Here is a 17,126-nt window from a genome sequence, read left to right on the forward strand (position 1 = left end):
ATGGAAATGTGGGTAGATAACACGTTGATATAATTACGGTATATCATTCATGGAAATGTGGGTAGATAACACGTTGATATAATTACGGTATATCATTCATGGAGATGTGGGTAGATAACACGTTGACATAATTACGGTATATCACTTATGGAAATATGGGTTGATAACACATTGACATAATTACGGTATATAATTCATGGAAATGTGGATTAATAACACATTGACATACTTACGGTATATCATTCACGGAAATGTGGGTAGATATCACTTATGGAAATAGGGGTTGATAACATTGACATGATAGCGGAAAATCATGAACGGAAATGTGGGTTGATAACACTGAAATAACAACGGTATATCATTCGTCAAAAGCGTTTTTTCAGTGATAGGGACAATTCTGAAATGTAATCGGATATATGGTACTACGACTAGAGTAAAACGGTAATAGAAAAAAACTGATTTCAATCGAATATTCTCTCTGGGCGAGTTTCATGTTTAAAACTATCAATAAAATATGTATAGTGTTATTCGATTGAAAAACAGATGAGACATAATCAATTAAATAGCGTTCTTTAAATACCCAGAAGAGGAAATAATGAAATATTTAGACACATTTTTTTCCCTAATAAAAAAGAGATATACTACAGAACACGGTTGATAAAAAGGCTGTCTGACAACTTGTACTGGATGTGTTACCCCGCATCAAAGAAACGTTTTCATACTGGTCGGTTGCTACCCTTCCTGTGTAGTGCGTTGGAAACCTGTACAGGTAGATTAATTAGATACAGGTCTGATCTAGTCAATATTCGCGTGATGGGGTAAATCAGCTATCGTGGGAGACAGGATATCAATTAAGAACATACGATTGATATCTATGTGGATAAACATGCTAAAATCACATCTGAAGCTTCGATTGTCTGGCAGTCTAATCTTACATATACCCTTTATATCATACATCAGCTTTAGTTTGGATGGCATGTCGGTAAATCATTGAATGACCATATATTACAACAAGGTCGCAACTATAAGGAAGCATGCCTGACTACTTATAGATGTACACTGTAGTGGAATTATGAAATATGGAACAGTTTGGTAAAATAGACATTTGACAAAGCTCACCGTTGACGAAAACAAACAACTTTAACAAAAATGACATAAGAAAAAAAAGGAAAACATCACTGAAGCAACAGTACAAGGTGTACAATCACGTTCAATCCGATCACATATATATTTGGTTGCGTGTATCATTTATCACGTTAACCTTAAATTAGAGTCTATATACTATATTTTCATCACTGCAAAATTATTTCACAAAATCTCACACATTTCTCTGCTAAATTTACATCATTGCCATTCACACCATCGCTAAAATATCTATAACATATGCATATTATCAACTCATTTTAGCAATACTATAACATATGGAAATCATCACTGCCATTTCCCTTATTTCACAATACGTGTAACGCAAAATTAAATATGACAACTGATATACTTATATGATCGCAAGTCTACATATAAAAGTGAACGCAATGCTGGAAACGCATATTGTAGAGGCATGCGCTCACGTAGTTTCAAGAAAGAAATATACTTATTGTATTTACAACATCAAGCTAAGTATCACACATTACGTATATGTTGCTAAAGCACAAGATAAGTCAACATTGCAACCTTCATGTGAATCAATAACTATTCCAAAACCGCATGCCAAATTATAAACATAAATGGTCGTCATTTACACACTTACTGTCATGTGTAAGGGGGGGGGGGGCATCATTATTCCGTCTTTGCGTATTTATCTTCGCTTGTGAACAGGTATTGATTGTTACGTCATTGGTTTGTGTGAGAAAATTACGTCGTTTTCTCAAAAATTGATGACGTTGCTCTCACAAACAAATGACGTAACAATCAATACCTGCTCACAAGAGAGGATAACTCTGCAATACGCAAAGACGGAATAAAGGCTAAACAATCACAATTAGACAGCTGACAGTTTCCCTGGTTACAGGAAGTTCCATGGGTTACTCACCCTTTGTTACGTGTTCGGGAAGAGGATTAGTTTGACCGCTCAGCATTTTGTTGTACAGGGTTTTTATATTGAAGGGATCAACAGTGAAAGGCAGGTTCCCAGTCAGCATCGCATACATATTCACACCTCTGAAAAGGTAAATAAACACAATAACGTCACCGTTCTCCTTCTTTCTTCTGCTTTTCTTAAGACAAAATTGCAGTATATATGGTAGTGCGGATCTGATCCTGACTTTAAAGTGCTTATTCACTATTATACCAAGCCGATGAAATCCAGCACAGTATAACACCTAGTCACACTACACTGCCAAAGGGTAAACCAGTCCATACCGCTACCCACCTAAATCTGAACATCCAGCAGAGAGCAGAATGTTCCACATTCAAGTGTTTTTTGTCAGTCAAGGTGACAGAATCGAACCCACAACCGTCTTTGTTTGGCGCTAACACACAGATTCATGTTATTCAAAAATGAATCGTGGCTAGCGATACTGATTTAACTATTTTAAAAGTTAGTAGTTCATGTTAACTTTTAGACAAAAACAATACAAAGATAGGAGAGATATAAAATAACATGATTTACAATAGACGTTGTGATATGAACTTTATTTCATTTAGAAATGTTAACACAGTAACAGGCTGTGTGTTAATCTTGTAAAAAAACATCTGGTAGGATGGAGTTCGTGATGATGGATTATATTTCGCTTGGCACAGCCTTTAAATATTTATTTTTTATTTTAGTCTGTTTAAAGTAACATCTTATGTTCTGATATATACCGCGGTATACATTTGTAATATCAAACTTTCTACGTCATATCTTTGTATATTAACATTCATATAAATAATAAACTCAGTTTTATTAAAAGGATCACTGACATTTTCCCAAACCCTTTCTTGCTTTATTACCATCTATATTCGTCTACTGTAATAGGTTAATTTCATTTTGGGCGTGGTTCTCAATTAAGCAGAAAAATTGCAATTCACGTGAGACTAAACATGTAACCGATACTGTTTATGCGCCTGGTACTAATTAAGGGCGACCTCTATATGTAAACAACAAAGACAGGAGTGCCCCTTCGCATGCTTAGTCATATACAACATCTACCTGTATGTTCTTATGATTCAATGATATACATATCTAATGAAGTAACAGGAGCTTAGGACTGTATTGTTCATGTACTCTACGAGACATTTTGCTATAGAAATGCAACGAAATTGTACATAAATGACATTTTTTTTATTATCCACTGCTAAATAAAAAAAAGAAAAGATGCTCTAAAACACGAACATCATTTAAACTGCAAAGCAAGTAAATATGAACCAATTTTCAGTTTCGTGTACGTTGTTCCGATAGACAAAAATAAGTTCGGCTTCGTTTACAATTGATGATTATACAATAATGTTTGTGATGTGAACAACATTATATTGCATTTTATTCCTCTATGTTCTTTTTGTGATGTGAAAATCATCATAATGGGTAAAATATGGTTTAGATACGTGATGTACATGTATTTATAGTCTAATCAGCGACGGATATTTCGAGGAAAGTATCGGTAATATATCAATGTAGTTGTCACGATAATTCGCCACAATCGTTCTATTTATAAGTATAATACGTTCCGTATCTATTGACTAAAGTGTTGTGACATAACAAGTGGTGACCTTGGTTTTGGACGAATATAAACAGTGTCATAAGGCCACGGTGACTTTCTGGTATACTAGGTCATTGATAGTGTACCATAATTGCTGATAGAGTGATCGTAACAAATAAGTAAATTATTCATGTGCTGATATTAAGTAAATTCTCTGTGGAATATTATCTCTATTTGTCCGTTACATTTAACTTCCGGGCTGTGTTGCTAGCGTTAAACATCCTTATGTAAAATCACATAAAAAATAGAATATTTGAAACCAGCGACCTTTAATCATGGGAACTGATTAAACATTTCAATCATAGAGATAGAAACGTCGTGTCGGAATACAGTAAGGGCACATTTTGGAAATACTATATTTGACATCGTTTAAAGTGTTTACCAAGATGAAAAGTGAAAAAAAAACGCGATAACTTCTCCAGTAAAAATTTCCGAAATACCTAACGAGCAAGGTTGTCTCGATATATATTAATAATTGAGTAGAACTGTATTCTTGAAACTGTTGTTGATCTACTCTCATCAACAAGTTCTTGGGGTTTACATAGGTATTGACCCATGGGAACTGTTTTACACTGCCATAAATAGTCAAGTATATCGTTCTGTTATCCAACAAGTAATACACAGGATATTGTTTATTTATATACACGCCATGCTTTTAGTATAAATTGACGTCACGGTTCATTGGAGTTATATTTACTACAAAAGGATTTGTTTCATGTATTATATTTGACGTAATAAGTCATTCTGTGCGGTATTGTTTTCTTTTATTCTTTGCATTTTTGCATTTATCCTTCAAAATTATATTTACAGATACCCTAAGGCTTTCGAACTAAATGTGTAGGTATCTGTAAATATAATTTTGGAAATAAATGCAAAAATATATTGAAACAACTACAAAGAAATAAAAGAAAACAATACCGCACAGAATGACTTATTAGGTCAAATATAATACACGAATAAAATCCCTTTGTAGTAATCATAACTCCAGTGAACCGTGACGTCTTTGTTAAGTATACTAACAGCATGACGTGTACATAAATAAACAATATTATGCATTTTAAATCTTCTTATAATCTTAGGGTTTGTTTTAGATACATTCAATGATCCGACAAATTGGTAAATGTTTAATTGCAAATTGTTTGGTTCAAAATATAAACGTGATTGATATAAAAAAAATCGTATCTATGGAACCTAATGGTTTGTTTCTACATTTATTATTTATTTGGTAGTACTAAAACGGTCGGGGTTATGAACATGACATTCATTAATTATGCATTTGTGTACGCATTAGCAGCGCACATATAGAAAATGACCCAGAAACTCAGTAGACTGTACACTAAACAGGCGACATAAATTCCATAGAGTGCAATGAAGAAGTAAGAAATAGAAACAACACCTCAGTTATAGATATTTCACTTCAATGTATTCATTCACCTACGCTCTCTTTTTGCTCGCAGTGATAAATTGCTTTTATTTCCTGCGTACGGTGTACCTATATATATATTTATATTTTGTTTTCCGGCTTTTTTCGTGGGGGTTTATGATTTGTAGCGAAGAGGAAAATAACATACACAATACTTCTGTTACAAATATTTTATATCACTGTATCCATATGGTCTTTTTATTGCATGTTCCTATTTGCTTTGTTTCCTGACGGTTTGGTTGGGGATCATGATATCTGTTTGTTTTGGTGTCTCCTAGGTTCCCGTTGTTGGCTTTTTATATTGACTTGAAAATTTATCCCCTGTGTATTGATGACGTGGTATTGTTCTGTGTTAATTATTTGCTGTTTCAATTCTATTTTTTAGAATGTGAAAGGAATTCATATTTTGAGAATAAATGAAAAATATAAATAAAATACAAATGAAAATGGTTATCCGTTATATAATTTTTCCTATTTGTCTAAGAATTGAGACATTACCGGAAGCAGAAGACGTTTTTAAAGACAAAGAGTGCTTTACTTCCCGATTTGAACTCATCGTGTCCTGTATGTTTTACCAAAGATTGTGCAAACTTGGAAGAAGTTCTGTTGAACGCATCTGCATCATTTCTATCTGCATGTAATAACCTTATTTGTACGCTCTTTCTTATCGCCGATGTCTCCCTAGGCAACCGTCTTTCATTGACAAATGACAACATGGACTACATTTGGTTAGCCCAAATTGGGAATGGGGTAGTCATATTTATGTTGTCGAATGTTAAACAAGAAAACTTACATGCTCCAGACATCTACTTGAGGACCATACTTTTTACGCCCAAGAAGTTCCGGTGCTGCGTAAGCAGGACTTCCACATTGTGTGTTTAAATATTCCTGCGCACGTACAGAGTCTTTAGAAGAAGAGACCTTGATTGTATTACTCAAACCGAAATCTAAAATAGGAAAGGGATTCTTGTTATGCAAAATAATAATATCAAAATTGTAACGATGTTCTTTTAAGTACCCATACCATTTCATTTGAAAGTAGACATATTCCTTATTGACAATTAACAAGCATTACATAACGTTTCGATAGAAGCATGGCTTATATCTGGGAGTAAGGACTAATATGGAAATTTGTATTGATGAACTCACCTATTATCTTGATGTCACGATTTTCATCTAGCAGTAAATTTTCCACTTTTAGATCCCTGAAAGTTTATCAAACACATGTTTAGTATTCATGTTCATATAAACATACATCTTATTAATCTTAGTGATATGTGACGTCATTTCACAAAGCGTAACTGAAACTCTTTCACTGATTTTTACAAAATATTTCACGATAAAAGTAGGGAACTGTAAAAGCTTTGTTCGAATTAATTTTGGGCCAGTTTACACTATGGTTACATGATATATTTATTCTATACTCGGCGTCGTCCGTCATTGTCATTCTTTCGAGGAAAAAGTTAATGTGTGAGGTTTTTTTTACAAAATATATAGGCTGCAATACGATAACATTTTCAGGTATGGAATACAAGCAAACACACACCTATTACCGGGGACAGCATATCTCATTCATTTGTTTTTTATAGACATATAGGTAAATAACATCTGTATGAAATAATCAAAACACTGTAGGAATACACTGAAAAATACTTTCAGGTAGACAAAATAAGAAGTAAAAAGTCATATTTAGAGGGGTTCTATTAGCGTATCGCACATTATATATTACCGTACTGAAAAAAGTTTCTCGAAGTTGTGAGCAAGTCTACAACAGTACAGCTTCGAAATGCATTGTGCTACTGAGGCAAACAGAGACGGATGTAAACAAGACGCGCACATCTATGCACAGAACTCGCTACTTTCTACGGGTCTTCCAGGTCTCAAAGCAAGTATAAATAATTAACTTGTTTACCCCTAAGATTAGCGTTTGAAAGCGTATTGATCACTTATAAAGCTAGACACTAATACAACAAATCAAGATAAGACTGTTGTGGAACGACAGTAAAATAAGACTCAAGGAAATGCCTTTGCTGGTGTCTGTGGTTTTAGCTCTTTGCTTTAAAGACACACCACACCGTAATGAGCCAGTCCAATTTAAAATCGTTAAATTGAGCTTTTACTGCATTTTTCGTAAAGTGCAAAGAATATAATCCCTTATAAAAATTGCTGTCAAAATATACTTCTCCAGTTTGATGTTAAATGCGTCTAGAATGTCTTACCTTTCACAAGAGTTGGTGGATACCTAACATACGGATATCAAACAATATTTGTCTTCTTTACACATGAAGCCTAAAGGATAAAATCTTAGCACCATGGACTAAAACTATTATTTGTCGTTTACAGCTTAGATGTGGCTTTAGTTGATAGTTTGCAAACTATGACAAACTTATTGAGAAAAATACACTTAATCTTCGCATTATCGTTTCCTTTTGTGGTAACATAGTAAATTATGAATTTGAAATTGACTTTTATTTTTTAAATGCATTGAAATGGTGCAACAACTATATTTGATCACAAATTAGTGACGAGAAACGACTTAAAAAGCTATTTAGATTTAAATGGGAAAAAAATCCCTTCAAGCAGTTCGTTCAATCAAAACCCCCTACTCTTTCATGCAACATATATAATAAGATAAATGTATACACGTATATGTATCACATTATATATATTTAGAATATGTTATCTTCAAAATATACATGTAACATTTCATTGCTCTATTATTATCGGGGATTATCAAACTCTTTAAATATTTCAATAAAGTTTATTTAACGACGAGGTGTTTGTTAAACTGAAGCCCCTAGTTGAGAAAAGTTAAGAACTATTGGTGATATTTCAATGTTTTGTTACATTTGGTTAGCATTGAACTATGTTCACGGTTTTTCAAAACATCCGACCTCAACATTTAAATATCTGCAAGCAGTAATGATTTTACAACAAGCGGTCTTATCTAAATGTTTTTTAGTGAATGTGCTGGTTCCTTTTCATCTTAACTACATAACAGTTCCTGTTGTCAAAGTTAAATGATACATATTTCGCTTAATACTATTAAATGTATTTATACTTTGAAGGCATATACAATCATTCTTCATTCTCTTGGTACAATATACCTTTGTGGTATGTTTCAAACAAATACAGCCTGCGTTTGATGTTATAATGTGCAGACCTTACACTCACTTTAAAAAATCATCAAGGGTTACAGAAAAAATCATCAGCAAATTATAATAATGTAAAATGTTTTAACCGAACAAACGCTAGACAAACGCAAAACAGCACACCAAAAGTTAATATAAAATTTACGTAACCTTAATAACGTTACGAGGAAAATATTAATGCTTTGCTTATATGTCCATATTAAGTAAGTACAATAAATTTACAGTACTTTCCGGCAGATTTTAGACTTATTGTGTGACTGAAATATGATACATAGTGTGTAAACTTGTCTGCCTTTCCTTTACTCAAACTGTTACAAAGCATTCTTCTATATCATTCTTTATACATATAATCGTTACCTGTGCAGTATCCCAAGTCTGTGTAGATATTCAATAGCAGAAACAATCTGTCGAATAAATTTCTTTGCCTCCCTCTCTTCAAGTTTCTTTCGCTGACAAATATAGTCCATAAGATCACCTCCTTTACACAGTTCAGTCACGAGGTAGTAGCTATTTTCGGTTTCCATGATTTCAAACAACTGTACGATGTTCGGATGTCTTGCCAGTTGAAGAATTTTACCTTCACGTCTAAGATTTTTCCGGACATAGCTGTCTTGCTTCGCCCTCTTTTTATCAATTACTTTTATGGCAACCTTCAAACACACAAAAGAAAAACATTTTGAAAAAACAGGAGATAGCAAAATATGTTTTTATCGAAGTAATATAAATATAAAAGTTACACCTATAATAAAAGCACACACAAACTCAAAAAAAATAACAAAACAAACAATTTGCAATGGCGAGTTGTTACATAAAATATTGGACAATTGAAACTAACGTTGGCTCAAAAAGATAAATGCAGGTAAGGTAATCATTTGATAAATGTAGGTTAGGTAATCATTTGATAAATGTAATTTAGGTAATTATTTGATAAATATAGGTAAGGTAATTATTTAATAACTAGGTTAGGTTATCATTTGATAAATGTAAGTTAGGTAATTATTTGATAAATGTAAGTTAGGTAATTATTTGATAAATGTAGGTTAGGTAAGCATTTGATAAATGTAGGTTAGGTAATTATTTTGAAAAGTTGACAAAAGTTTTCTTTGTTATCCGGTTAATAAATAAACGCAGCGGTTTAGCTACATCATTACTAATGCATTGAGGTTTTAGTCTGTTTTTTTGTTTGTTTTCTTTTCCTATGAACAGCCAATATAATTAGAGACATCCACCTTTGTGCTCGTTTATATTGTTAATTTATGGCTCATCCATATGTATTTGTTATATATGCATTTATCATATCAAGATCAGTCCAAGGGTATGGTATATACCAGTTGCGTGTCGATAATTTGATATGTAACGAAAAGTATGACGATTGATTGTTCTGTTCCATTATTAATGCCAAGTCTACATCACACGATACTGGGTGTTACCTTACCAGTGTATCAGGTGAACTCTGTCGGTATGAATCCCATGTCATGTGTCATGTAATATCCGTTTGTCCCAATATGTATACAACAAGACAAACCCTATATGTTTACAGTATCTGCGATGTCAAATTGTTTAGGGATTATATATTCATAAGCAAATATATTTCAAGTGTTCCTCCTTAGTGATATATCTTATGACAACCCTGCTAATGCTAGTTCATACATGTACGCACACATGATATTTAAATATCTCGATAATGAGGTTATGTTGAATATACAATAACGTCATATCATTTTACTGTTTAGTTCAATTTGTAAACTGTTTAACTGTCAAAAACAGTCTATGCACACATTCTATTGCGCTTGAAAGCATAATAGGATGGTATTTCTGGAAACACAAACAAATATAGTTTATCTCGAGATGAATATTTTAAGTATTTAATGGAACCGTTAAGAATCAGGCACAATTAATTGGGGATTTTTTGCTGCATCTTGTCTGTGGGTTTCTGTTTTTCATATCTTTCTGACGTAATGGCGACATGTTTGAAAAATTTGTTTAAAGAATGACAAAGTTAAACAATAAGAATGTTATATATATAGCTAACGCGCAATACAAATTCGAGGGCAAGTACTATAACGGTAATGAAAGTGAATGAAGAAGGATTTTTCAATTTAAAGTTGAAGATTAATATACTATCTACAACATGACGCTTTTAGATATTACATCGACAGATTATTGATAAACATATGACCTATCAATATGCTGTCCAAAAATACAAAGGCATCTGGTGATAAGTAAAGCCTATACCCACACCGTGTAGAGATATAAACCCGACCATGACACTACTTGATTTCCCTTTCAGTCTGCCTTCATCTAGGCAGTGAGGGCAAGATAAATAAGGACAAAGGGATTCCTACATAAGCTCTGCGGGAGAATATCTTATCAAACGCATATACAATACCTGGCTGTCGGGATTTAAACATACTTCAATTCATTATATAGTTGTTCAATCTTTTGTTGATTCGGGATAATATTTATAGTTTAATTGTTGTTGTATTGTCACACTGACGTCTGCATCATTTATTTTATATTGAGGTTAATAATGAATTAAAGGTCCAATATCAAAGTTGGCAGTACTAAAAGCACATATCCAACTCAAAGGGTTTGTAAATATACTAACATAAATAAGAAAAAAACCTGTTAATGGACCACAGAATGCATAGTATATATAAAAGGTTTTTTTGTGGTACAAATGGACCAATGAAGATTCCTTTGGAATGACAGCTCCATTGAGACGTCGTGAATAACAAATGTTTGAATATGATCGGGTTGTACATACTGTGTCGCTAACTGTCGGTAGAAAAGAGACACAAATGAAAAAAGAATCCCACAGATAGCTTATGATTTTTCTAGTAGTACAGTGCTTTATAACAGCGACACTATGTTGGATCCAAACCTCATAATGGATTAAATGTGATTTTAAATGTAACATAGATATACATCGTAACAACAAAGAGGTCAAATCAACATTGTGAATTGGTTTAAAATATATACAGAATATAATTAGACATAAAATGTTTGTCCGCCCAACCTTAACAAACGAGAGGAAATTGGCAGGTAGAAAGTCAAACATAGCCATAAGTAGCCGTTCTACAAACATGCCTATGTAAAAGTTGAAATCATTGCTTTTTTATTTACATAAAATTTACACACGACTTGATTCCGCTAACGTATGAAGTATGTAAACATTTTACCTAATGAATGACATACATGTACGAGATCTTCCGTGGTGATGGTGGGTTGTTAACTCTCATTTTGCCATATTTTCGGTTCGAGCTAATGTCTTTTCGTATTAAAATAAAACTATATCATTCGCAGTGTATTGACGCCGCTGTAACGTATTTTCCTATATTACCTTAGCTACGGACGTTTAAACAAACTTGGTATAAAAAGTCCTGTATTCCTAGGTTGGCAGAACATATAATTACATGTTAACTCTTTGAATGTGATGTTGTGCGAACCTACGTGCCTTACAATTGATAATAATTTTGTTTTAAATGAAATTTGATTATTTTGAATTGAACGTTTTTAAATATAGATAAAGAAATTTGATTTGTAGGCAATTAACTGTATAAAGATATTAATACGATGAAATTAAATTTATTATGTTTCGAGGTTAAATATAAATTAAACCTCAAAAACCGTTTTGGTACACATTGAAGGCTAGTGGATTAAAAGGAATATTTTGTATTGGAAATCCACACCTAAAAACCAGATTGAACAACACCAAAATGAATTATAATGAATACAATATTTGTATAAAGGATATCGTATAAACCAATCGACAGGCGTGAACACGAAGGACCAATGCTAAATAGGGTACATTTAGGTCTTTTTTTCGAACTGTAGCGTCCCTATATCGTTGATATGCTCAACTGATTAGAAAAAAATATGATTTTTAACATACATAATGTGAACTGTTGTCATCTAGTCTATACCCAGTAATGTACATGGAAATAAAATGTTTCTGGTTCATGAATAACCTAATTACCATGCACGATCAATATAAATAAATCATATTTAACATTTACACAATGACCACATAAAATTTTAGTTTGTGTATTGACGGAATACTATTAAATCATATTAACGTGTTCTCTCTTGTTGATGTGTTGGAAGTATGGCATCGTTATCTGGGTAAATTATTATTGTGACGTCGACGTTGAGGGCAATTACGGAAGTATACAATGAACGTATTCCAAAGGTAACAGTCCTAATGAAAAACAGTCGACCCTACTCTAATATTTCTGACGTCATTTTTTCTTACGACATCCTGATAACATGATTTGAATTCAGTTGTCATTAAAAAATGTAGTGTAGCTGTTTGTTGAAATATATTTACTACTTACATCTCTGTAATTACATTTTACAATGTCTTAAGCGTATTTATGATATTCACTTTCATCTCGTTCACCCACCTATAACCACTTTTCTCTCTGTAGACTTTTTTTTCAGACTGTAGTTGTTTCCAAACCGTTTCATTAATCAGAGAGGAGCATTTTAATATTTTCGTGTAGTGGGTTAAGTACTGATTCAGCAGAAAAACGGGTTCTGATAGAGTGAATGCTACTGCAATACAACATGGATGAATGTAAACAGCATTAACAATTCCTACGTAACAAATACGTGTTTCCGTCTGAAGATCAAAAGAATAAGAATCCTAAAATACACGTATTTTTGGCGTGCCTACCAAAGGCCTATACTTACCAGTTCCCCTGTGGGTACGTGAAGAGCCTCCTTGACCTTGGCGAAGGATCCTTCTCCAATGGTCTTCCCAAGTAAATAGTTTCCGACTTTCTTGGAATGGTGAAAGCTTCGGATGGCTTCCCGAGGGACGTCAACTACCCGTGGAGGTAGGTAGGAGGTGTATCCAGAGAGGCTTGATGTGACGGTCATGACGTGGAGCTCATCAAATACGTTTTAATCAATCCTTAAACTTACACAGGACGTTACAGTATTATGTCGAGGACGTACGATCCATGTATCACATAACTGCCTTTCCGTATGACGTCATATCAAGACTGATCGCTTGGTCATCTTTAAAACAGTCAACAACACTTTAAAATAGTCGAAGTAACGTGATACTTTTGAATCAGAAACTTACAAAATCGTTGTACACGTAAAAGTCGAAATATGCGACATTGTCCAAGAATGTTCTTTTTTTCGTGAGCGGAGACCGCACATGTCTGCCTACTTATGGTCGTAAAGCTGATACAGACTGGTATAATACATGTGTCTGTTGGGTTAATATTGTCTCTGTACACTGCATTCAGTCATCGTTGTTATCAAGCGACTCATACAAGGTGAATATGTAATAATCCTCAAGTATTGCAGAAAGCGTATTAACACTCACAATGTGGTCCAACAATATTGCCCTTTAAAGTCGACATGGCCCCTCTGCACCAGTGCACCTCCCCTGTAGATGTGACGATAGGTACCACCATCGACTAGAGGTACGGCTGCACCGTCTACCAACACAACTCTAAAACAAAAATTAAATGTCATGTAGTGGTATTTCATCCTCAAACTATTTCATTAACTGGCCCGAGTGAACCAACCCACATCTGTTAGGTAGTCTGCGGTATAGGTAAACGATCCCGGTGAATAAGCGCAATCCGAACACAACTCTATTATTCTTTATCCAAAAAACGTTTGGATCAAATGTAGTATATTCTTTATAAGTGAATACAAGTATTGTGTAAGTCCTACAATGAACCTAACATTTGTTGATTTAGATCACATGGCGGCCGTCTGAAGACAAAACTACAGCCGCACACGATCGATTACGATGGAATGATTGTGTACCTTCTATACAAGTATACCCATTCTAAATATACTTATTTATGCAAATATTGCAGGGTTTTAATTTCTCTCCTTACACTGCCGTATAGCAATAGGTCACGCTGCTGTGCCTGTTCATCAAAGACAATCTATATACTATTGCGTCGGAGATTTGGAACTTCAATGTAAACACTTTATTGCTTTCTAAAGCAATACTTTTATTCCAAAGCAATACTTTCTTCATACAGATGGCTTTAACTATTGTAGCTCAGAACGGGATTTCGTCAAGAAAATGTACCAACATCATTATTAGTCTTGAAAGCTGAAAACGACACTATCCATATTTTATGCGGGTATTCTTAACATTTGCAAACATGTAGGCTATTTACACACACATTTTATTCACATTAAAATGTAAGATATCCCTTTGTTCCAATTACTGTACGTTAGGACCCAAGGTGGAATACGAATCATAAAGGGCTGAGCATGGTTATATGATGTGTAAACAATCACCTGTCTGACAAGTATCCAAGGTAAACAGAGCGTATTTAGTTTGATATCACAAATTACAACATAAAGAGGGGTTTGTGTTTGGATAAAGTAATCTTCAGTTCACGTGTACGTTACATGCCGAGTGACAATGGTCTATGTCAGGTAAGGTCATCAAAAAGAGACTCGAGATCGTGGACACTTAGCAAGTCAAGTGTACGAAACATAGCAACCATCAAGACTGTATAACACATGACCGGAGACCGGGTATGTTCGTGTACTTGCCTCCTTGTGATAGCGCAGATCTGATGCCGACATTTTAGTGCTATCTCACTGAAATACAATGCCCAACTGGTTTATTACTAATTTCAGCACCTGTATACCTTATTTGATATATTGTTATTAGTTTCCGTAAAAAAATTGTTCCATCCATCTCGGTTATTTAACAATTCGGTTCTAAGGTAACTTAACAAGTACTTCATTGTCTAAAATATACAAAGATTAAAAGGTTTATCTAACTAAATTATTACTGTATACATATAATTGTAAAGATAGATGGCTGAATAATGTGCACTGTATCATAATGTGAGGTCGCTAACGGAGACAACTAAAATAATGTTTTCAATAAAATATCGAGCTTTTTGAAATAACGATCTCTTTTAACATTTCGACATTCCTTCAATCAAAAATAGAAGTTTCATTTTTGTTTTCAATATGTTAATGATATTTTGTTCTTAGTTTCACAATTCAGGCATTTATACTTGTATGTATTAAACGAAATCAAATATATTTTATGACAGTATCATAAAGATTCATATCAAAGAAGAAGCATGCCTTTAGATAGGCAGAGTTCAAGTGTCAGCAAATGACCATTAGTTAAAGTCAAGAAGGAGAGGTCAAGCAGCTTCGTGTACTGAACTGGCAGCGTATGGAAAGGGACAAGAGGAATGTGTGTGTAACAAGTAAGATTAAGGACAATCTATTGACAGAACAGTGGACGACTGCAAAAATGGAAAAATGAAAACGAGACAATCACCTGTGATTATAGAATAGATACACGAACATGGCGACTCCAACATCACGAGAAAAATCCTATTTATACAATGAAATATAAATATTTGATTTACTTATGTTATCGATGTATGTTTGTATGTCCCTATCATACTTTGTGTCACTACACACGACTTAGACACTCAATTGTCTTGTTGACAGTGTTATTTATGTAGGCCAACTGATGTTCCAGTGCAATGTTCCGGAGACAGTACATGTCACAACATAATAAATACCCATGTAACGAAAAGTCAATCGCTTGACTTTATAACTGTAACAGTACGAGGGATTGACACATCGACAATGGATCCAGTCTGGAAATCACGTGGAACGTATCTAACTTGATATTTCATATTTTTTATCAATAGGACATTCATATAGTTTGAGCACATTTAAGCAAATGAAGTCAACTTTAAAAATTCTATTCTGCATTACTTTTGAAATTAAAAAGGAAGGAAACGCTGTTTTTATGAAAATGAACTATAGTAAAACTAAATCAAGCTATACACACGTGCAGTACAGCCTGCTTAATACACAAGATAGGTACAAATATCAGCCTTATTTTTAGTTGATGAGAGTTTGTTAATGATACCCACAATGTATATCATTCAGACGTTCTATATATTTTCGATCTGTTAACGAAACATGCTTGTAATTAGATACGTCTATTTAAAGGGAAATGATACTATCGGTGTTAAACTGGATGTAATGACTTCCGAATAAAGGGCCTTTGACGTCGACGTATTGATACTTGTCCTCATCGTTACCAGCGATAATTAACAGTCGCTACCGAGGCACAGGGCAGAAATAGCAACCGTCTAACATAAACCTATCATTATACTCGGTGTGTAATTAATGATTGAAATCGATGGGGAAAAGAACTTGTGGTCCCTGACTTTTTCACCTGTCACCTAGATCTTAATCCCTTATATATATATGTCTTAAAATTAATTACGAGGAAAAATTCATGTGTGAACGCCTAGCTACACAACAAAAAGCATGTCTACAATGGGTATTACAGGTTATAGTTAACTGGAAAGTTGTCACACATAGGAGCCTGCATTCAGGTGTAATTATATATATCTGTAATAAGCAGGATCTCGGTGTGAAAAACACAATTTTATGGTTTTAACGCTATATAGTATCGGTATACATAAATAACCCTAAACGCCGATTCCACTTGAATTTCCAGTTACTTGTGAGCATTTACATTTGTGTGATTATACTAATCCCTATTACTCCTTTTTCTATTTACATGTTTCACATGAGTTCATTCCACCAATAAGAATCTGACTTTGCTATCAACAATCTAAATTTTGTATTACATCGCAGACCGAAAGTTAACACAGGTTAACGACAGGGACAGTTACACTTACCACGTGCATGAGCTTATAGACAGACAGAACGCGTGTGTAAAACAGTAAGGACACGGCATGACACAAGTTACAGACAGACAGAATACGTGTGTTAAACAGTAAGGACACGGCATGACACAAGTTACAGACAGACAGAACACGTGTGTTAAACAGTAAGGACACGGCATGACACAAGTTACAGACAGACAGA

At 33.9% G+C, this 17,126-nt stretch overlaps 1 protein-coding gene across 1 annotated transcript in view; it reads right to left on the minus strand.

Annotated features, from left to right (window-relative positions):
* Positions 1 to 17,126, minus strand: part of LOC110452572 (hormonally up-regulated neu tumor-associated kinase-like) — a 39,224-nt gene that overhangs the window by 8,374 nt on the left and 13,724 nt on the right. Inside the window, exons 2-6 of the mRNA XM_021501182.1 lie at positions 12,948 to 13,722; positions 8,610 to 8,902; positions 6,250 to 6,305; positions 5,894 to 6,047; positions 2,030 to 2,157 (exon numbers count right to left, since the gene is read on the minus strand). Of these exons, the coding sequence (XP_021356857.1) occupies positions 2,030 to 2,157; positions 5,894 to 6,047; positions 6,250 to 6,305; positions 8,610 to 8,902; positions 12,948 to 13,136 (820 nt within the window). The 5' untranslated portion in view covers positions 13,137 to 13,722. The remainder of the gene's footprint in view (positions 1 to 2,029; positions 2,158 to 5,893; positions 6,048 to 6,249; positions 6,306 to 8,609; positions 8,903 to 12,947; positions 13,723 to 17,126) is intronic.

The sequence above is a fragment of the Mizuhopecten yessoensis genome, unplaced genomic scaffold, assembly GCF_002113885.1.
Source record: "Mizuhopecten yessoensis strain PY_sf001 unplaced genomic scaffold, ASM211388v2 scaffold6727, whole genome shotgun sequence".
Lineage (NCBI taxonomy): Eukaryota > Metazoa > Mollusca > Bivalvia > Pectinida > Pectinidae > Mizuhopecten > Mizuhopecten yessoensis.